Here is a 23,229-nt window from a genome sequence, read left to right on the forward strand (position 1 = left end):
TTCTAATTGGCACACATGTAATGAAACACCAGACAGCAGACGTAGCTAGTTAAACAAAAAATGAGGAGAAAAAAATAAACAATTGGCTGCAAGGTAAATATTTCTTTTTTACGATTAGCCTACACTAATCTGATGGGGCTTCTCATGACAGACTGTCCTGTTGAGAACCATTTAGAATTTCAAATTACATTTCATGGTGTTTAAGTGCACTCATGTCAGTTACAAGTTTTAATTATTTTACCATGGCTCTAGTAATAAGATTATTTCTATGGTAGTTAGAAAAAACCTAAAAAAATCAAGGTGAAATATATATATTTGTGAGGTATACATATTTTATGCCCGACTTGCAAATACTTTATTAAGACTGAGATTTTTTTGTTGAGGGGTGGGGGGGCTTAAATATTCAAATACTCCTTCTGAACAGCCATGAATTAGGCCCATTCATTGCTGATAATAACCTGTCATGCACATCACAGCTACAATTTTAATTTAAGCAAACAGCGGATTAATTATCCTGAATTCAGCATCTCCTTTTTAACCTTTGCATTCCTCATTTGGAGCCATCATGTTGTAATTGCAGGAAATTTGTGACAATATCATTTTATACTTCAACGTTGAAGTACTTCAAATATTACTGAATTGTGCGAAGCGTTAACATCAGGCGAACTGCCAACCAGACAAATCACGGCAGACAACAAAACCATGTTCAACACCTTTATCAACCGCAAGACTAATGCCATCATAGGTGATCCTTACCACACTCTCAACCCATTCTGAAATTCCTCCCTGGCCAGCTGAACTTGGTACAACCTCACAAACTCATTGTCTTTCATGCTGTTTTTTTTCCCTCTCAGTCACACTTCCGATTTGCAGCTCTTACCGCTAAAATCAATATTAAATGTGGACAGACGGTGCTGAAATGTATTTCACAGATGAATTGTCCTGAATTATGTAGCCTACTGTTAGTTATGTATTCAATGGATGCCCAAGTGCAGCCAAAGAAAAAATTCAGCTAAAGTCAACAATAAAATCTAATCTAATCTAGTCTATTTGTTCTGTGAGATTTGTTTTAAACACTTATATTTGTTTTTGCAGGATCAACATTGAAATAGGAGAACAAATATTGCTTTAATTGAGCATACTCAATTTGAATACCTCAAATATTTGAAGGAGTTGCCATTCACAAATAAAATTTTTACTACAACTATTTTTGAACCAGGTCTGCTTCCGGTCCAAGTCAGAAAGAGGTGCGAACAGGTTTTCCGGCCAACCCAACCCTTCCGGCGTCCTCCCCCTACTGCTGAGGCTTAAAACCTGACGACGACGCCCAACGTGTCTCCGTGAATCTGGGTTAGCCGGGGCTTCAAATAGACACGCCAGACAAGCGAAGGGCTTGGGTTCACTCTCGCCCTCCGCTGAAATCCCGCCCAGCCCCCTGAAATCGCTCTGTCTGGGAGAATGACCATTACCGAGCCATCTGGCGTTCAAGAGCTCCAGCGCAACATCGCAGCCCTGAGGAACGCGCCCACTCCAGCCTTTTACCGCACGCCCAGCATCGCTGGTGTGCGTACAACTATGCAGACCTCTTTGACACCAGGCGTGTAGTACACCAGACTAGCGTTCCTTAGTGCTGTAGTTCTTCATACAACGAGCTCCACATTTGGGACAAAGACATATTTTTTCTCAATCTAGACCTTTACTCCGCAATTTCAGATTTGAAATTAAACAATTCACAAGTACGCATTCTCAGCTTTTTTAGGGTATTTTTATACACTCTGCTTTCACCATGTAGAAATTGCAGCACTTTTTATACATTTTTACACAGCCCCCCCCCCCCCCGGAGTACAGAATATTTTGGAGTACAGCCAAATCAAGAAAAAAAAAATACGCCTTTGTCCAAAAAATTATAGAGCTCACTGTATATTATCCTAAATTGAATTGGATTTAATTGGATAAAAGCAAATTAACGAGTACCTTGAAATTAAGTGGCATCAAATATGTAAACGGGTAGAAATATTTTGCTTTTCCCTTATGTGACACCAGGAGTTGGATTTAGTTAGAGTATGTTGGGGCTTACTACAACCAAAACCATCATTACATGCAATAAACAGATCATCTCCATTTATTGAGCACCTGCACTCACCTCATAAAGTGTGATACAAGACTAATGTGATCGCTTTTTGCACCTTAACACACACATATCATATTTTTTTGCGAGTTCTGGTGTTTGATCAGTTTTAAAACTGGGAGGAGACTTGGCAGATAAATTCATGTAAAAGACCTGACTCCATTTATCAAGGAAATTTGGGAAAAGAATGTTAGACTTTTTTTTAACACCGGTGAAAACGAACGTCGGCTCAGCACACAAGTACAGTCGGCTTAATTACTTTAATGTGCTGAGATGCCAGGAACATCAGATGCCAAACTGCAGCGCCCCTCGTCCAGGTTGTCTAAGTAAAACCTCAAAGCTCGCAGGCTTCAATGTCAATACTAGAGATGTTGGATAAATGAACACACACAATCACACAGCTGTCACTCCGTCAACAGGACTGCTTCTCATCAGAGACGACAATTCACAGAAGTCTTTGAATTCTCCAGTGTGCCATCCCTTCCTCTAAAATCAATACACTACCGCTTACCATTACAGTCGCTGCTGTGGCCACACACCAAAGGCAAGCTCTCACTGGCGGCAGGGACACTTTTAATGATTCTTTTCATGCATGTGTTCATTTCAGTTGCACGGCGACTTGTAGTAAATACCACAATAAATCCGCAAGTTGCTCCACGCGCACTTTCATAACCCTTTCTGTGATTTGTGGCTGTGCCATAAAGCCCCTCTTTGTATGCGGACGTATTACATCATGAAAATGAATAACCAGGTCAATCTGTACAAAAGAATGAACGGTACAGCCTCACACACACCCAAACCTCCGGCTGGATTTTTTTTTATTTTCCAGCCGGAGGGGGGCAAAACAAATTTTTTGGGGGACAAACATTGCCATGTGTAATCATACAATTTTTTAATTAGTCAAAAAATGAATTAAAAATTATTTTTGAATAAATATTGTAGAACTATCTGTTGCTAAGACCTCCCTCAGGCAGGAATAATAACCCTCATAATAAATCTCCTGCAATAAATAAAAAAATAAATAACAGGGCTTCAATCCCATCTCCCTTCATCTGTCCATAAGCCGGCCCCTGTACCTGCTCAGTTTAGGAACATCCCGCCCCCTTATCTTGGCAAGGGCCAATCAGAATGTTCGGAAACGACACACCCCACCCTCCCGCAAATTCTCCCGCACGCATGTGAGGCCAATACATTCATCTCTAATTTTTACATAAGAATCCAAAGTCCTCATTTGGCATGAGCAGCACGGCTCCTGAGTGCTTTTCACACGAGGGGGAACGAGGGAAAGGAGGACGGTGAAAAGGAGAGAAAGAGGGAGATTAGAGGGGCTAATGCACTGGAGATTGTCGCATTCTCCATTTCTGAAAGACATCTCCTCCTCCTGGTACCTCACAAAAGCATGATGTCACCTCAGCTGGAGAGGGTGGGTTTGACACACACATGCATGCACGCACACACACACGCGCGCGTGCATGCGCGTCAGCAGTGACTTGGTTCATGGTGGTGAGCTCACACGTGGAGCAAGCGCTCGGGAAAGGAGAGAGCGAGCGATAGAGAGGGAGGAAGTGGTGGGTGTTTCGGAAATTGAGGGAGGATCGGGGAACTGCCGGAGCAATGCTCCAAGTCTGCAGTGGCTGACGTCCCTATGCACGAATCCCTGACCAAAGACCACGCAGAGCCACAGAACTACGCAAACCCACGCAGCACTGCACCATCTCAGCTAACGCTATGCTACTGTACCGACATTACAGGTATACCCACCCACAGCTAAACAGCAGCCCACATCCACACACTATTGCACCTGCCCATCCAGCACTGCTATGCTGCACTGCACTGCTATGCTACACACCCACCCAGGGCTAAAGAGCAGCCCATATCCACACAGTACTGCACCTGCCCACCCACATCCGGGCGGAGCTACGCTGCAAATGCACCGCAAAGCACGCCCACATAGCGCTACGGTCCACACTACAGTACACACACCCACTGAACAGAACAGAGCTACCCACACCCACACACTACGGCACCCACCCACTCAACTATAATGCAATCAATACTGCTCACACCAATACAGTGCTACAGAGTTGCACACACCCACACTACACTGCACTGCTCAGAACTATGCTATACACTATACACACCCATTCAACACTAGAGAGCTACGCACATCGACACGAGTAACACAATGCACTAGTTTAGTACACACATCCACCTTATGCAGACACATACGCCTAAGCTGAAGTATAGAGCACTCCAATTTGGCACAGCCGTGCTTTACAATATCCAAGCATAACCATTTTGCCTACACAAGCAAAACACCGCTTTACTTTACAAGTGCACAATAAATTTTTACTTTATACCTACTTAATACGGCTGTAGTTTACCATAAGCACTGCTGTGCTTTATGATACTCACACAGCTCTGTTGCATTCACCCAACCCAAGAAGTGGTGCTTTAAAACAAGTGCTGCACTGAATTCACACACCCAGCAGTGCTATCCTGTCCTACAATCACCTAATATATTGTTACACTTTTTTACACTTTAATTACCCACAGCATGGCTCTGTGAAACTGCAGATATCACTAAACCCACACCCACCCAGCTAACAGTAGTGCGTGCTGTGACCACCATAAATCTAATGATCCCAAATGTATTGGCACATACAGAAGAAGAAAAAACACGTGCCCTAATAAAATTCTATCGTTTTTTTTTCACGGCGGTGAACACTCTCACTGAGATAAAATAGTTTCACAATCACAATGTGAAAGAGGGGCACATGCCAAAAACAAATAATAAAACCCAAACTAAATTCCATTCTCATTGTCATTTGCATTGCCCGAAAGCGCGAGTTGTACAGAGACCTTGATCACCGAATTCCCCTCAAGACCAACTCTAATGACACAGACCCTACCACTTACTGTAGGGTGACCTCTTAACCAGCCTCATTTAATTTGCCACGGTATTCAGAGTGAGCCAAATTGACGGTTTTTCAGACAGCAGACGATAGGCGCACAGCTTCGGGGCTCATGACATCTGTGCCCTAAACTGACTGTGCCCCGATGTCCGAGGCAACGTGTGGCCTTTTACGGCCAGAGAAAGGAGATTCGACAGTCCTTTTTTGCGATCATCAACAGGATAACTTTTCAAGACTAAGTGAACTAAGATTTCTTCTTTCTTTGTTTGAACAGTCATAAAACCCCACAAATTAAGTTGAGAGATGCAAGATGAAGTGCATTTATTGTTTTGCAGAATGATTTTCCATTTCGCCCTTAAATCAAACGAATATATACGTATATGATTGAATTACCAAGTTTCCACCGATTCCTCAACCACTTGCACACGAACTAAAATTAATTATGTTGTTTTGGGGGCTTGAAAAATAAAACAAACTTAGTGTTAAACATGCATACATGCGCGTAGAATGCAAGCTAGTTCAATTTTATAAAATGCATATAATATTACTAAAAGTAGTGTTCACTGAATATGTATTAAAATGGCCGATTTCAATTGTGTGAAACCTGCGTTTATTTTTTTCATGAACACATGCTTGAATTCAATGGCTGAAAGCTAGCCTAGTGTTGCTGTTATAACCAGGTACATTGGTGTGGAGTTGTGTCATATTGACAAAAAAAAAAAAAAGACTACAATCGCTGATGTCCCGAGACGAAGAATGATAGATGTGGCGTGCAGATAATTTCATTATTAAATTCACTGACCTGTGCCAAAAACAATTCAATCACATCTAAAGATTTATCCACCAAAAATCAATTTTTTTAAATGCAATGTTAAATGAATAGCCTACAGAACAAAAAGGACTAAAGCTAACTAGAAAGATATCTCGGGAAAAGTACATTTCTATAGCTATCTACTTGACTACCTATCAACAAGTCCAACGAAATGTAAATATGTAACGTAAATGTTTGATAATATAGAATACCTATCGAAAGCTTTCAAGAACATAGCTAGGATCTGGTATACCCAAACAGAAACCTAATTCAGACACCTGTATTTAAATCCTTAAACTATAGCATACCAGCATCCTTTATGCACGCTTGGCATTCTGTATTGGCACTCTACTTGGCACTGCGCTTGTGCACCGCTAATGTTAGCCACCACGCTAGCAAGCACGCTGAAAAGGGCAATCGTTGCATCTTGCTAATGTCCTGCGTGCGTACAGTTAGCTTGACAGCTAGCTAGCATATTGCTAGCAACTATAGTAATTGGAACTGAGCATCTTCTGACAGCCACCGTAATGTCACACAGTCAAGAGGCAATCACTTCTGCAGAATAAATAAATTGCGTGGCTTTATTTTTTAGAACGATGTTTAAAAAACAAAAACGCCTCTTTCCTCTGGTACTCGTAGCGCTGTCATTTATCAAGTTTAGAGACTGCTTACTCACCTCTCGCTCAAGCCCAGATGCAGCTGCTTCGTCCCCTATCCGAAAGGTACTCCGTGAATATCTCCGCCGCAATTTCTTAAACCCACACGAGCGCCACCCAGCGCTGCAGCCAAAGCAAGCAACTCTCGCGATATAAAAAATATCTTTTTTTTTCTTACTCCGCTCACAATTCCATTTTCTAGTAGGATACGTCAGTCGGGCTTATTGCTGCCACCTTCAGGAGCACACGCTTGGACGCGGGAAACAACAACCTTGTTATAACCTTTAATGCAAACAACAAAATGTTTTCACCTACACCACTGATTTTGGGAGCTTAAATATTTTTCTGAATTGGTAGGCTAACACTGTCTCTACATGTGGACAGGGACATCTGAACGACAACAATAACATAATTTAAAATGCACTAACGAAATTGCATAACTTGTAATTATTTTCTACTTTTATCACACTAACAGCAGATACCGCTTCTCAAAACTGCACAGAAATGCCATCATTGCATATAATGTTGACCTCAAAGTTATTTGTTCACAAATTGTTTGTTACTGAAAATATTTATTTGTAGTGTTGCTAATTCAAGTCAATGGTCAAATACAATGGCACTAAAGACGTGGGAAGTGGAAGAAGTACAAGGGCCAAAGAACAGCATCAAATGTTTTTGAATCATGTTAAAATTTAAACCGTCAGACATCAACCATGTAAGTTCTGGGGAAAGTGAGTGCAACATCATGATATGTGCATAATGATGCAGTTGAAATGTCATTACAACTTTTTGAGCTGAATGGTCACAGTAGAAGAGATGACCCCAGAGTATCTTTGTGGGAGAACGATTAAGGTTTTTTTTTGTTTGTTTATCACAATGCATACTGTACTCATCGAATAATGAAGCGTTAACCAAGGGAACATGCACATTATCTTCTGGTCTTAACAATTATACTAATTCAGAATTTGGTTCAAAGGGGAAAAATCTAAATTCTAACAGGAGGTGTCCAGTGTGAATCATACGCTTTAATAGAAGCTGAAGCCCTCAGAAAAAAATGTAAAACAAAAATACAAGGCCATGATTATCCTAGTTTAAAGAATAATATTGTTGTGCACACACATTTGTATGTGTGGTTTTGTAATCGGAATACAAGAGTGAATCCAGTTGTTTTCTCTTGCTTTCAAAGGCATTAGTCAGGGATTCTGAGTATATGTATGCATGTGTGCATACATGTGCCTTTGTTTGCCTGCTTGTGTGGACGCGCATGTGTATTGTGTGTGAGTGTACTTGTGTGGACATGCATGTGTACTGTGACTGTGTGTGTGTGCTTGTATGGATGTGCATGTGTAGTGTGCGTGTCTGTGCGTGTGTGTCTGTGTGGTGATTGATGGAGTCGGTCCAGTCTCTATCTGCTGTGTCAGCAGTAGCAGCAGGGGCAGAGGGGTGGGCCCAGCAGGTCATGTGACTGTGAGTTTTCTACATCAGCATGGTTGCAGTGGAATCTGTTTTAAACACTCTAGAATATATATGCATACACACAAGCAGGTTCTGATTTGTCAGGGGACCTCAGAATCCTACTCCTACATTAATAAATGAAATGAAGGATAGTTCAGTGCAGGTTGGGTCTCACACTTAACTACCAAGACACAGCAGGTTCAAGTGAACTGACTAGAACAGGTCCACAGCAATGCAGCAAAATTGGTCTCATCCTTCCAGGAGTATTGTTGTTTTGTTTTTGTTTTTTTTTTGTTTTTTTTAATATCATTTTGCCATTTTCAATTATGCCCCTAACCACAGGAAGTCAATGAGAGATGCACCTTTGATTAGTGCTATAACTTCTGTAGTAGCATGGCGTGGCATGGTGCTGGTACAGTGTGTAAATTAGCCACTTGCTTCTGGGAATGTGCTCTGGTGGAGTACATACGTTTGAGCTGTAGCGGTCTTTGCACAGGGTATGCATGGAACAGCATTCACTACTTTGGTGTATTATCAGGTATGCAAAAAGGGGAAAACAGTTTTAGCAATGCCTATAAATTCCCTTTGAGGTTTGAATTGATTTTTTTCAATGTTTTAAAAAGCCCACAGACTTGAATACATTTTGAAAAGATTTATTGCATCAAGGAGGAAATTAAAAAGAAAGCAGCCAAGCCTGAACTGTATTACCTCATCATTATCATCATTGTAATCATCCTCACCATCATCATCATTGTTATCACTATTGGTACCATTACAGCTATCACAACCATCACCATCTTTGTCATCATTGTTATCACCTTCATAATCATCATCATCATCATCATCATCATCATCATCATTGCCATATGACTGTGCCCAAAGAACAATGATGAGAATCCATGACATGGAAGTAGTTCTGTCAACCAGACCAGGCTGCACATGTACCACAACACTCAAAAAAGAACCCAGCAAGGTCCACTTCTAAAAGTGCAACACACAAAGAAAGCCAAGCAAACAAAACAGCCCAGGGGATGTTCTCTGTCACTCTCTCAGTTCTAACAAAGGCATAGAAAGAGTGGTGCATATATAGAGCTATATGGTCAAAGTTACTTAACTTTTACCTGTATTGTAACCTGAGAAATCTGGAAGAGTTGTTCATTATCTACGGAAAGACATGCATGCATGCCATTGGGTAAGAGGTAACAGGGGAAGGTCAGAGGTAATCAGCAACTGTGTGGAGGTAGAGCAGATGTGGTTTTGATCCAGTGGGAGTGTGTTTGTAGTCCTTAGCTTCCAGTCAGTCAGGGTGATTACTGTGTGTGTGCGTTTGTGTATGTGTGCATGTGAGTGTGTGCGTGTGTGTGTGTGGGAGAGGAGGGGGGTGTACATGTGTGAGTATGTGTGCGTTTGTGTGTGTGTGTGTTGGATATAAACTTTTCAGAATGTTGGCTAGTGAGTCACCCTGTCCTGCACAACCTGTGTGACTGATGTCTGCATGCATGTATATGAGTCTGTGGGTGTGTATGTGCATGTGGGTGGGTGGGTGTGTGTGTAATTGAAAATGTGTTTGTGTATATGCACATGTGGCTGTGTGTGTGTTTGTGTGTGTGCACATGAGAATGTGTTTGCGTATATGCACATGTATGTGTGTGTGTGTGTACATGAGAATGTGTTTGTGTATATGCGTGTGTGTGTGTGTATGTGTGTGTGTGTGTGTGTGTACATGAGAATGTGTTTGTGTATATGCGTGTGTGTGTGTATGTACATGAGAATGTGTTTGTGTATATGCGTGTGTGTGTGTGTGTGTGTGTACATGAGAATGTGCTTGTGTATATGCATGTGTGTGTGTGTGTGTGTGTGTGTACATGAGAATGTGTTTGTGTATATGCATGTGTGTGTGTGTGTGTGTGTGTGTGTGTGTACATGAGAATGTGTATATGTCTGTGTGTGTGTGTGTCTGTGAGTGTGTGTGTGTGTGTGTGTGTGTGTGCACATGCGCACGTGTGGGATGTGCCCTTCAGAGGTCGTCGGTCTCTCCGTCGAAGGGGATGGCGTCCAAATGCTCCATGATGACGTCGCTGTGCTCCCCGGTGCAGACCCAGCCGATGGGCGTGCGGTTGAAGGAGGGCCTGGAGCTGATGTCCCGGTGGAACACCACGGTCGGCTCCGGCTCCTCGATCTCCAGCTCGATCTCCGGCATCTGGAAGGTCATGAGCTGGGAGGCTTTATGGAAGCCTCCGAACGGCACGGCCATCCTGCAGGGGGTGGAGTTTTAAAATGACACCTTCAGGGTCTGCTCCTGTCCCGTGCCCCCCTGCCCCCTCCCCCCTCCCCTAGCCCACCCCGCTTGCTGACTCACTCGAGGCACATCTGAAAGCATGAATGCAAACAGCGACAAGGCGCCGGAAACCGGCAGACGGGAGTGTGCGTTTAGCCTAGCGCGGTGGCCGCCTTGGCAGGTGTGCTTTTGAATGGAATTGTCTTGAGCTGGAAATAGCGCACTCCTCAGCTCCTAGCTGCTTTCAAGCCCAAAAGAGGCTAATGCACTTTGGATGAATGAACGAAAATAAAAGATCTGAATAGAGCTCAATAACACAGAATTCATAAAAGCTAGAATGGGCGGGTGATGTCATTGGCTTATTTCAAAGTATATATTCAAAATATCATGGTTTTTTATAACCATGATATTTTGTTTCTTTTCCTCCAAATTTGGAATGCTCAATTGTATTTATAGGCAGATCTCTTTACCACAGCCTTCCCAGTTTATTCAGAATAGCGCAGACAAGCACAGACTGCCGTGTGAAGTGTGTGCTGTCAACGGCTCCTTCTCTCAATGTAGCGTCCGCTAACAGAGCTATTCATTGTATCAGAGGTCACTGCAGCTGGCAGACTAAGCAAAGAGGCCACCCTTGAGGCATTCTGGCATTCATTCGACTGAAATGATCCCTCCCCGGGCCTATCCCAACTGGTGAGAAGTATGAGATTCTTAGTTGCATTCAATGAACCTTTTAGAATCTGCAAAACCTTTAGCTCACCAATGGCATGACCAATGATTGGTCATGGTATTTGTTTTGCACCAATCATTGGCTGTGTTATTAGTTTTGTGTGTGCTAAAAGGTTTTGCCCATGCTAAAGGCCTTAGGAAATCAGACCCAATGTGTTTAGCTTTGCCCATAGAACTGCTGGCAACAGTTGGCACTATCAGAGTCAAGATCCAAAACCAGACTGTGGGCTCAACGTACTGGACCAACATGTCTTAGCAGCTCCTGGGATGTGGATTTGCAGATGCTAGCCTCCATACCAGAGAAAACCAACCCTGTTTCAGGAGGTTTTTATCTCAACCCTAATTTGGCACAACTGACTCTAATAATTAGCGGCTCAACAAGATCTGTAGTTGTTGAATGAGGCAAGCTTTTTTGGGGTTGGAATGGAAACCAACAGGATGGGAGATCTCCAGAAATAGGGTTGGTTTCCACTGCTTTATACAGTTGCTGTTTTATACTGCTAAACTGTCCCAGAGGAGACAGCGAGGGAACAGAATACAACCTGCTGCCATGGCAACCATGCCACCTACCTGTTGAAGCTCTTGAAGCTGGGTGGATCCTGGTGCACATGAGGCCCAGGCATCTGTACCTTCATGGTGGCTGTCAGCTCCTCATCACCCTTCATGGCCCGTTCCCATGGTGATATGTACGTTCTCATGTACTCAGCCTTCTTCTTCTTCTCCTCCAACTCCTTCTCCTTTTCCGCGGCGCTGCCCTCACCATCCACGCCATCCTGGCCTGCGAGTATCACGAATGACGGTGGTAAAAACTGGGCGACTCGTGCCAGCAAAACCCCCCACCCCCCGCCCCCAAATAATACACCTTACCGCTGCTGTACACCACTCACCTCCTTCCTGTCCGTTTTCACCTGCTCTCTTTCCTGATTCATCCTCGCCTTGGGTCTCAGATTCAAGAGCGGAGCCATTGTTTTGGATGTGGCCGTCAGCATTGGTTTGGCCGCCGTTGGTTTGACCGCCATCAGCGGTCCCATTCTTCTCTTGCCCACCCAGTGAGGGTGCCAGGTTGTGAAGGTTCTCCTGTAGCAGCACAAGGAAATGGTGTAGCTTAGCTCTTCCTCCAAAGCAGAGCTTTCTACCGTTATCATGGACCCATTATATTCTCCATCGTTCATTTTCCCCAATTCTTCATTACTGAGTCGATTTAACACCCTCTAACCTTAGATCACCCCTGGCCCCAGACACACATACACACACACCCTCTTTACTTGGACTGAGGGGGTAATGTGTATTTTAATGCTGATAATTTTATGTCATTCCCATATTTATCACATTACGCCACATGCCCCAGTGACGCATGCCACAGCGCTGGACATATTTTCTTTTTAAGAGTAATATAGTCCTCCATTCTGTTCTATTTACAACGGATCTCACCATGGACTCGGTGAAGAGCTCTGGGTTGTTCTCGTAAATGAAGCGCTCCACCCTCTGCTGCCTCATCTTGAACATCTTGGAGCCCTTGTTCTTCAGCAGGGACAGCTCCTCCAGCATCAGGTCCTTGGGGACCTTGATCTTCGTCCCCAGGTCAAACTCCGCCACCTCGGGATCCGCGTCTTCCTGGTCGACTGCGGAAGGGGATGCAAATGCTGAATCGGAAGTCCGTCTTTCGATCGCAACGAGTCCACTGCCCTAAACGAGGCTGTAAAGGGGCTTCAAACCCCTGACCGCACATTTTTAATAGGCCGTCCTTATCACAGTGTGAACACGATGTAAGCTAATGTGTGATTCAGACTGTAAAAAACTGCTTTCTTAAGGGGTACTGCTGAGGTGGGATTGTTTAACATGATTTGGGGGTGTTTAAATCAGCAAAATGCTTAATAATAATTTTTTTACTATTGTTTTTTATGATCCACTCTCTGTGATGGTAAGCCCCCTGTTCTGGTGGCTGTCATCATAAAAATCTCTCATTCTGTCTGCCCCTCTCGTTTAATAGTCCCCATAAAACAGGAGCCAGTGCCGATGGTGGGCAATCCTGGTGGCACTGAGCCTTATATCACAGCGGCTGCCACAGTCTTGGATAGGAGGGAGCTAGCGTGCCTCTGCACGAAGGGGCAACACCTCGGGGTTCTTAGAACTAGAAGGCATTTCATTTCGCCCTGCTCTCCAGCAGGCAGCGATGAAAGAGCAGAGGATTCACACACTCTTTAATGGGAGGACCTGCCGTTCGCTGAGCAGCCTTTGCAGTGCTACGAGCGAAGCATAGTCTGCCGCATCTTACTGCATTGTTACTAACTATTTCATATACTGTTCTGGAGTACTGCCGCTGTTATATGACCTCTCCAAAGGTATTGACTGACATTCATTTGTAAGTTGTTCTAGAAGAAATTATGTCAAATAAATTAAAACTGCTGCATACTGTTAATCACTGTCTTCCAGGAACCAGTGGAAAGTCATTGATGATGCATAATGCCTCTGTGCATTTTCTGCTCTTTGAAGTCTCATACACTCTCATAGTAAAATGTTGAGCAGGAGGGACTGATATGAAAATAATCTCATATATGGTGGAAGGTGAATTAAACATCCCTCTGTGCCTTTGTGTCTCATTTCTGTGGGTTTCTGCTTGATGAACATATTGATAATCATGAAGTAAAGCCATTGATGTGAGAAATGTCTCCCATGTCAGCCATCCAAGTTCATTTCTAAATGATTCACAATTGGCCATAGCTTTGTCCGCGGATGTTTCAGATAGCACACTTTCCCTCATCCTAGTTGCTTGAGAGTCACTCTTATAGTTGAATGGGCAGATGATGCTAGGCATCAAGTGTTCTCTAAAACAGTGGCCACATTTCGGTTTGTCGAAAACAATGTAAAGTAAGCAGGGGCTGGGAATGGAGTGCAAAAGATCTTTTCACACAGAGAGGGAATGATGCAGTGATTGACAGGCATAAGACAGGCAATGCCATGATCACCTCTTAGTGTTAAATATAACTGAGTTTTTATGTGTCTAATAGGGACAACATGAATTCCATTAGAGTTGAAGTTAGAATTGGACATTATTTTATAAGAGAAGTCATTCTACATGTGTTTAACATGCAAAACATATTTTTATGTGCATTGAGTAGACACCTCTGGTTAATAGAGGATAAATTATGAGAAAAATATTAAAGAGGGATTGAAATGGTTTGGAGAGTAAAGGAGAGTAAGGAAGCGGTTTAGAGGGTAAGGGACAGTAAGGAAGCAGTTTATAGAGTAAGGGAGAGTAAGGGAATGGTTTAGAGAGTAAGTGAGAATAAGGAAGTGGTTTAGAGAGTAAGGCAGAGTAAGGGAATTGTTTAGAGAGTAAGGTAGAGTAAGGGAGGGTAAGGGTGAGTAAGGGAATTGTTTAGAGAGTAAGGGAGAGTAAGGGTGAGTAAGGAAGTAGTTTAGAGAGTAACAGAGAATAAGGGAGAGTAAGGGAATTGTTTAGAGAGTAAGGGAGAGTAAGGGAATTATTTAGAGAGTAAGGAGGGTAAGGGAGAGTAAGGAAATTGTTTAGAAATTAAGGGAGAGTAAGGAAGTGGTTTAGAGAGTAAGGGAATTGTTTAGAGAGTAAGGGGGAGTAAGGGAATTGTTTAGAGAGTAAGGGAGAGTAAGGGAATTGTTTAGAGAGTAAGGAGAGTAAGGGGGAGTAAGGGAATTGTTTAGAGATTAAGGGAGAGTAAGGAAGTGGTTTAGAGAGTAAGGGAGCCAGTGAATGCAGAATGCACAGGGACTGTGAGGAATCAGCCTGAACACAAGGAGCTAAATTAGCTGTGTAATTGAGCCGCAGTGTTCTTCCATAAGCACCCACATATGACCTTTCACCCACAAGCTCTGAAATCTTGACAGTTTCTCCAAATAGCAAAGGAGCTGGGCCACAAATAACTCTGCGGTAATTGCTCATTAATACAAAGCCTCCGCATTTCTTCTTTAATTCACCACATGAGAGGCTCTAGAAAACGTCGGACTGACAACACGCCACCGCACTCTGAAAGGAAAATATTCTGTTAATAAGCTTCCTACAGGTAACCATGGGATACACCCCAATGTGCTGTCATTATGCAATGCTGCTATCCTCTATTAATATTCAGCTTACAGGATATACAGGAAGCTTGTGCAGTGGGAAATGTTTGTGGATGTTTTGTTGATCCTCAAAATGTCACGCTCAGAACAGTGAACAGCCAATTTGAAAACTCAGAGCCTCTGGCCCTGAAGTATATGTTTGCAAAGCACATAAACGCATAGAGACTGGCAGACAAATTAAATGCTCTTTCCTGTGTCCATCCTTAAAGTAATAATCTCGAAGATTTTTATTAAAATAAATGTCTGTTAAGTCACTATCTATCGCCAAATTATTATTATAATTGATGATTAAAGAACTGGGTGTCTGTGGCGACATTCCCGGGAAAAAATCACAAGCGGCGCATAGTTAGTGACGCGTTTTCCATCACCCATCAGTGGTTGGTCCGCCAGAGAGGGCAGGCGGAGCTAACGCAACATGCTTGCTCTTCAACTCACTTGTGTGTGAGGGGCGTACTGTTTTTTCCGGTGTCTGCTACAATAACAGAGAAAGTTATGGAACCCTAAAAAGTTCTTGTGTAACATGAGAGGTCATATTATTTGTTGATGTAGATTTCGTATTACATTCGATGATAATGTAACGTTACTAAATTGCATAGCTATTTGCACAGCTAACGCTAGCTACCGGACCATGTCAAGAAAGGCAACATTAGTTTAGACAACGTTGCGCACAGTATCCATCTCTCATATCAGGTAACGTTGCGTTAGCTAGCTAGCTAATGTAATGAACACAATCTAATGTCAGCTAACAATTAGAAAAAAAGCTAGCTAACGCTACCGACCTCGCCAACTGTCTCTCGAATGCAATGCTATCTTGTTGCAACGTTGCAATGTAGCTAACTAAAGGGGCAGGCAACGGCTCTGCTACTAACCAGTTCACACCGCTGCAGTTTTCTCTGCAACATTCTAAAACCGTTTTGTCTCGTTGCGAATCATTGATCTGAACTAGTCTTAACATTACCGTTATTTACATTGCCATCAAGTTCATCAGTATATTATAGTGATAGGAATAAAGCCGGGGTATACGTGGATCAGAGCCGGGTCTGATTTCTGTGTAAAGATGTCAAGCCGGAGAAAACTAAATAAAAGAATACGGCAGTATGGATTAGCATTGTTATTATTTTATTACGTTTCCTCATATGTTCCTTCAGCCTTGATGCCCTTTTTTGATGAAATCTCCTTTGTTGTTGTTTTATTCTTCTTGTTCTGATTGCTAATTTAACACCCAGCTCAGCTTTATTCTCGAACAGTTTAGCTAGCAAAACCAGAAACACCAGGGGTAACATTGTGTAAGGCAGTTGTTTCAAAAATATTACACAACAGTCATTCACGAAAAAGACTGTTTATTGTGCACGAGATTCATAATTGCACGAGCCACAGCGAATCCCGCAAATTCTTCTCTGCAGTGTAAAGATGTTCATACCGGGCAAAAGGTGGATAAAGAACGTGTGTGGAAATTGATCATCACTAATTCTACCCCAGATCTGCTACAGCATTTTAACCCGGCTCAGCAGTGTAAAGACAGTTTAAGTTAGCCTAATGTTAGACAATGAATGAGTATGTACATAACATTACTTTTATAACAACCATTTTTTATTCAATAAATAATAAGTGTTATAGTTGGCGTGGCCCAGGTGCCAACTGACTGACGTCACACAGGCGACAATGGTTGGATCTGGTTGGATCTATGGGAAGTGAGGTCAGAAAACGCACCTGCAATTATCGCTTCTCGCCATTGGCACCGCCATAGAGAACAAAACTGAAATCTTCGAGATTGTAACTTTAACTAACAAACCAGGACACCCAGGAAAAGTTCACACTAGGTATAGGAACTAGCTTCTGACTGGGCTTTCATCCTCAGATTTCTCTCCCCTTCACCACCCCTCCAACTTCAGAAGACAACTTTATTTTGCACACATAGAACAAGAATAATTTAAGCATAAAAAGAAACGAAAGGAAGGATTCAAAAACTAAAAAGATGTGGATGAGCATGAAACCTTGATTGTCACACTCCATGTGAGTTCAGCAAGGCCTCCTCCAACAAAACACTTTGGAGTGTCCCCTAAGGCCTGGGGTCTGAAGGAAGAACATTTGTTAACTCGCAAGTTAAGAAATTCTCTTTTTTGCCATTAAATCTGATGCCCCCAATTCAATGTGAGTGTCCTAAGGGCAGCTTACCATGTTTTGTGTTCATGTGTTTCCTTCAGTGGGATAGAGAGAACAATGGAGAGACAGACAGGAAAAACACAGAGAGTGACATGGAAGCGAGATGAAAGAGGTAAAGACAGGAAGCTACCTTTCTAGACAGAAATCTAAATGCATCCATTCTGATCTATTTTTACAGCTAGAGAGGAAAGAAAGAGAGATGTGAAAGATCGAGATTGAAACTGACAGAGTGAGAGACATAGAATGATAAAGAGAACAGTAGCAAGTCAGGTCAGCAAGACACAGTAAAAGAGATTCAGATAGAGAGCTGTGAAAGACAGAGTGAAAGACAGAAACAAAGAGAGAATTCAAAAAGGCTACATACTGGGATAATCACATTCCATAATGTTTTTGGCAAGATTACATAACTCCTGCCATGACAATAAAGCCAGTTTTTAGTCTTCATAAACATCTGAATCATTCAACATATAGACATGTAGGCCTACTGTAAAAGCAGTAAGAGAGAGAAAAGGGGGAAAGGGATATGTAATGACAGATATGCAGATGAACAGAAATGTGAAAAATTTAAAGTGAAGGAGATATATAGTGAAGGTATACAATGGAAAGAAGAAAGAGACAGAGGAGAAAGGACGCTTACACTAAAAGACCTGGACAAGGTGGCAGAGGGAGTTGACATCTTACCATCCTGCGAAATTTGAGATAGGTCAACGATGATCTTGGATGACTTTTTCCTCTTGTTGGGGGCGGGGGTCCCTGACAGAGGCATGTCTGCAGGCTGGGAGACATTACCATAGAGCATAAACAGAGTAGATAATGCACAGCATGGGCAGTAACCATGGTGACCCAAGAGCATTGCTCCTGAGTAGCCTTGCATCCCATGAATACTAAGGAACATTTAACAAGTATCTATTCCAAAACAGTTATAATGTATGTGTTACTTCTCACCTTACAATGTAGATGGTATACACTACTGACAATCAGTTAAGAAGCACTCAGTTTATATTCTCCTCCTATATTATCCTCTTAACAGAATGCTGCTGTCTGATATTAGTTTTGATTCTCGTATGAAGTCACAGCCTCACACTTCAATTATGGTTGCATGCAACGAGGTCTGCTTTTTTAAATCTCCATACGAGGTAAAAGTATGCATAGGAGATTGTCCTGAAATATTTAGGCCACTAGCAGTTCCCATTGAAATGCATTGTAAATAAAGACATTTTTGATATTGATGCAAAGCGCACTGTAAGGGTGGAGTACAGGTCAAGAACAGCAGCTCTATTTTTTACCTCATAAGGCAAAATTTATCACAAATAATGTACTCGCCACAAGTGTTTTGTGGAGGGTTTTTATGAGCTTTCATTCCTATATTCAGTATTTTATTCAGACCTGAAAACCCGAATTCCACCCTCCACTGCAACATTGAATAACGGTGCAGTTTTAAAATTTTATTTATTAATTTTTTTAAGTTTTAGTATGAGTCATATTCCATGAAGGCGCAAGATTTGGAAAACGACTGAGGGAAAGAGATAGCGCAGCTCTTTTCCAAATAAAGTGGATGACAGCAGTCCGGTCACCATTTCCAAAACAATTTTGACAAATGGAAATAATGAGCATAGCTTGAGAGCAGAGATGTTTTAGTTTAATTACTACGTGAACAGCTAAGCGACAGACAGATTTGCTAAAGCTGCAATCTGAGATGGGTAGAACAGTCACATGACAGGTTTTTAAGCGTCAAATCCTGGTTGTGCTACGAGTCAAATTCATTTTTTGTACCCCTGTTCTGTCAGCTGTACAACTTAAATTAAGCTAAGAGTTAGTTAGGAAACTTGATGGATTCTAAGTTAGATTGTTGATCTTTAAATTTCTTTAAATTCTTCAGTTGAGTTGCTTCTTCAAGGATGTTGTGAATATTGCATTGCATCGACTTGGCTGTAATTCAATCTTCAGGTTTATTTTTAAGCTCACATTTAGGAAGCAGGCCCTTCTGGCGCTTGGTGATCAGAGGAGTCATTGGAGGGATGGAGGCGTTGGTGCTGGGCATGAGACAAGCTGACCAGTGCCTCTCAACCACCCCCCTCCTCCCCAGCTCGCGCCCCTGTGGATGGAGATGATTTCCCCTGTGTGATTCCAAGAATCTCTCCAAAGCTCCACTCGGAATGCCCCCTGGCTTTCCCCGCAGTTAGAGAGAGCCAACTGTAAAATCATCACCAGTCTACTGCCTACCAGATCCAGTTCCCCTGGGGGGTATGCCTGTTTTAGCCAGCTATTTGTATCCACAGGGGAGCCAGTGAGCAGGGGCTGGTCAGCAAATTCCCCAAACCTGCGCACTCTTTTTAAGAGGAAAAGTACAGACCGCACTTGCCGCAATCAAATTTGAGGCAAAAAGTCAGATCCTGTAGCACGAGCAGAGTAATGCCAACACAACTGAGACTCTGTTATTGGAGAACGAAGGCAGGATCGGACTATAATTATCGCTCAGCAGTCAACAATGTCTCTCTCAGAAGGATGACGGAAAACTGTTATGCAAGTTAGTCTTCTTCTGCTTGAGGGAACGTGCTGTGTGCGCAGTGCAAGCTATTAGGGTGTCCTTACCGTAGTTTAGGGTTCCTTTTTTGATGGGGGTGGGGGAGCGAAGAAAAAAAAAGGCAGGGTGAGAAAGCCTTCCGATTAATCCAAATCGAAGCTTGCAGATCCCCGATATCCAGCGAGCTCCCACTCGTCTTCAAGTCCCTGGACGTGCGAGCCTCTGGTAGAGCTTGGACGGCACTTTCTTGCACACGCCCCTCAGCACTATATATAGACCCGTGAAGAGAGAGAGAAGCCTGACAACGCTTTGGAGAGTCTGGGAGCAGGTGAAAAAGAGGGACAGAGCCCACGTCCCACCTCGTTACTCGGTAACCTTTGGGCCGGATTTTCACCTATTCGTTTAGGGATCAGCCTGCAGTTGTCACCCCCTTACTTGTCCCATCACTGGGGATACTGAGGGTTGAGTTAGCCTGGTGGGTATTGCACATTAGCGATCAACAGGCCGAAGCAGCCATCTGTTTGACTGCCTGTTTATGCACTGCCCAAATGTGATGTGGGCTGGACACGGTGAGAAATACAATAGCATTAAAGGAAAATCTAAGAAAATGTTACTTTTCCCAATAAGCCCAGCCAAGGTGGAAGTCTAGCCATGATCCAAGTGAGCGTGTGCGACTGACATCGAGCAGATAATGAAGAGCCATGGTTTGAGGAAAGGAGTCATGTTGGTTGCATGACCCTTTTTGCAGGCTTCTTCTTCTTCTTCCTGTCTCATGTCCAGCCCTTTGCTTCCTCTGGTAACCTTGTGAGGGTTCATCTTAGCACAAGTGTGCTCTCACCAAAGTGGATGTAATTACTGTATTTTATTATATATCCCATCAATTTCACAGATATTGAAAATAATTTTCGCTAATTATAAGTTTCAGGCTTTTTCCCGAGACAGATCTTTCTGGTGGAAGTGTAGCTGTTGGGTTCAGAGTGCCATTCATAAGTCCTATAACAATTATTAGTGACTAATGTTAAATATTAATGACTACAAAACATCTAAAACGAAGAAGCTTGTCAGAGTTCACAGAATCTACTGTGTACGTTATGAGAGGGATTGAAGTTTGAACACCTTTGACAAATTTCACTATGTCATTCAGCATCCAATGGTCACAAGCAGTGCTTTCACCTCAAACAGCATCCTTTTATCAAGAAACAGTTCGGATTAGTACGAGGGCACAGCAACAGTCCTCTCAGTGACAGCGACATCGCTGTGACAATGCACCAGCTTCACGCGCTGCCTGGCAACCTGTAGCTCTCAGTGCCCCTGGATCTGTTGGGTCTTCTCCTCAAACTCGGAACTTGGATAACGGGCAACCTCGGAGCCTACCTGGTCTGTCTGGTTTTTTCTAGCCAAACTACCCCCACTAAATCTTTACCCACTGCTGGAAGCAGAACAGCAGGGGAGCTCGGGCTTGAGGCCAGCTACTTTTCACGATGTCTTTTACAGGGTTTAGCAAAGGTACAGGGGAGCCTATCTCTGACCTTTACTGTATGTTTGCATGCCCCCCTCACATTAGGGAGCTTTTATTTTGGAAAGACAATCAAAAGCACTCGAGGTTTCATCGCGCTTTCAAAGCACTTGGCTGTCTTGCCTGGTCCTGCCAGCCCCAAAGCCAATAAGCGGACATTGAAACCATCGCAGGTCCCAGACAAGGTATCAGACACTTCCTGTGGTGTGTGTGTTTGTACACAAACCACACTGTAAAAAGGAGTCTGCCAAATACTTGGATATTAACAGCACTAATTATAGGATGTGCCGAGACCGTGCCAGCTTGACCCGCTTGAGCCAAGCGGGCTCGATTTCAACACAAGGGGGCGCACTTGCTTTTGGCCATTTCGGATTCTGTGAATTTTTCTAAGGTTTCAGGGCACTGTAAAGCTAAAGTTAGCACCTCTCACCCTGACACCTGAACCATGACCAGAAACCTCACAGGTCACACAACAGGACACCTCCAACAGGTTTCAATTTTCATGGGAAAAAGCTGAACCCTCCTGCTTCAATATGCACAGACTCAATCAAAATATACAGTTACCGCCATTTCTTATCTTTTGGCTTGGGTCCTCCATTTTCTTGAAATGATGCCAATGATTTTTTTTTTCTCTCCCATCCCAAACCATATAATGACTAGTCTTTAGGTTATAGTCTTGCACTCACAAATAGTGAACAATAGCTACACCTTATGGCAAACAGGGGGAACTGCCTAAAAAACTGAACTGCCAATAAAATGCCACTGCTACACAGACATCCATAAGAATGGTGACTTACATAATCCCAATAATGTACCTGTATATTCTGATGTAAAATTGGGTAATGATCCTTTACAGATATTCTAAAAATAATTCATAATGAAACCATCATTCTGACTAGTGTTGGATGGAATGTAATTTCAGGTCAAAAGGATCATAATTCCCACCGTTCATGTTAGTACTCAGGTATCAAGTATCCTCTATAATTACAATGAAAAAAGCATGTCCAAGTGTTTTATCCATGGAAGCATACATATTTTCAGAAACGTATGTTTAAAGGGTTAAACTAATGATGTAATAGATCATTGTCATTGTCTGCTTACTGCGCCAAAGCTTCACACATCTTGACCAATAGGCTGCGTCCACAAATGGCAAGTAACCTTTCCCATTTTTTATGGGAAAAGATTCATTTTTAATCTTGCCTAAATCACTTCTTAGGACTTATTAATACATCAAGTACACAGGTTTAATTTAGCTAGCTGCACGTTATTATGAGCTGTCAGATATTTTTAATCAGGGGATATAACTAGACAATGTGTATATCACATGGATTTTTTTTTTGTCATAACATGCATTTGTGCACCAGCGCATATGACTGCTGTTATTCAGTGTGAGCAGATGACGGTACACTAAGCCCCTTGGTCTGACGTCACCCAAATTGTTCAACCCCACCCTGCTTCACCGAGTGCGTGCCAGCTGACATCACGGTCTGGTTATGTGCCCAGAAACACTCAGAATGCTGGTACTTATCCCCATGTTGACCATTATTTGTACTGCATCATCATATATGTATTACCCTGTTGCCAAGCACATAAGCTGTTTGTGTGTATCTGCCGTTCAAAACAGATTAGTCTTTTTTTCTGACCAGAGCCTGTCCAGAGTAGCACACCTGAAAATGTTTTTAAGCCTCTATTCTGTGTTTTTTATGGATGCGTCTGGTAGTACCTCAGGAGCCAGCAGTTGAGACCATACCTCAGCCAGGGCTGGGGTAAATTCCTGTTTACTTCAGTGAATTCATTGAAATTTCATTCATGAATTTGAAAAATGTCCGCTATGTTCCATGGACGCATACGTGCACAAGCAGGCACGCACGCACACACACACGCAGACACACACACACAGACACAGACACACACACACACACACACGTGTGCGCACACAAATAGATGCACATTCACTCA

General features: G+C 42.8%; 2 protein-coding genes across 9 annotated transcripts in view; both read right to left on the reverse strand.

Annotated features, from left to right (window-relative positions):
- The window catches only part of LOC118221694 (inactive ubiquitin carboxyl-terminal hydrolase 54-like), a 93,033-nt gene extending 86,383 nt beyond the window's left edge, over positions 1–6,650 (reverse strand). For 7 of the 8 annotated variants that reach the window (XM_035406995.1, XM_035406993.1, XM_035406989.1 and 4 more), the window contains exon 1: positions 6,531–6,650. The gene's annotated coding sequence lies outside the window, so the exon portion shown is untranslated. The remainder of the gene's footprint in view (positions 1–6,530) is intronic. The other variant, XM_035406990.1, reaches the window with a different exon arrangement.
- A 3,240-nt stretch (positions 6,651–9,890) lies between these two features.
- Positions 9,891–20,006, reverse strand: LOC118221480 (myozenin-1-like). Its single transcript, XM_035406599.1, has 6 exons — positions 19,823–20,006; positions 17,912–18,005; positions 12,401–12,591; positions 11,857–12,046; positions 11,540–11,747; positions 9,891–10,220 (listed from the first exon to the last, which is right to left on the reverse strand). Exons 2-6 carry the CDS (start codon positions 17,994–17,996, stop codon positions 9,983–9,985), a joined length of 912 nt encoding a protein of 303 aa, XP_035262490.1. The 5' UTR covers positions 17,997–18,005; positions 19,823–20,006; the 3' UTR covers positions 9,891–9,982.
- Between the last annotated feature and the right edge of the window lie 3,223 nt (positions 20,007–23,229).

Source organism: Anguilla anguilla, chromosome 2, assembly GCF_013347855.1.
Source record: "Anguilla anguilla isolate fAngAng1 chromosome 2, fAngAng1.pri, whole genome shotgun sequence".
In the NCBI taxonomy this organism is placed as follows: domain Eukaryota; kingdom Metazoa; phylum Chordata; class Actinopteri; order Anguilliformes; family Anguillidae; genus Anguilla; species Anguilla anguilla.

Excerpts from the sequence above, each read along its gene's own strand:
- LOC118221480 (XM_035406599.1), bottom strand. The coding sequence starts at position 17,996 with ATGCCTCTGTCAGGGACCCCCGCCCCCAACAAGAGGAAAAAGTCATCC. Across the intron at positions 11,748-11,856 it reads TGAAAACGGACAGGAAGGAG|GCCAGGATGGCGTGGATGGT; the intron begins GTGAGTGGTGTA and ends TGATACTCGCAG. Across the intron at positions 10,221-11,539 it reads AGCTTCAAGAGCTTCAACAG|GATGGCCGTGCCGTTCGGAG; the intron begins GTAGGTGGCATG and ends CACCCCCTGCAG.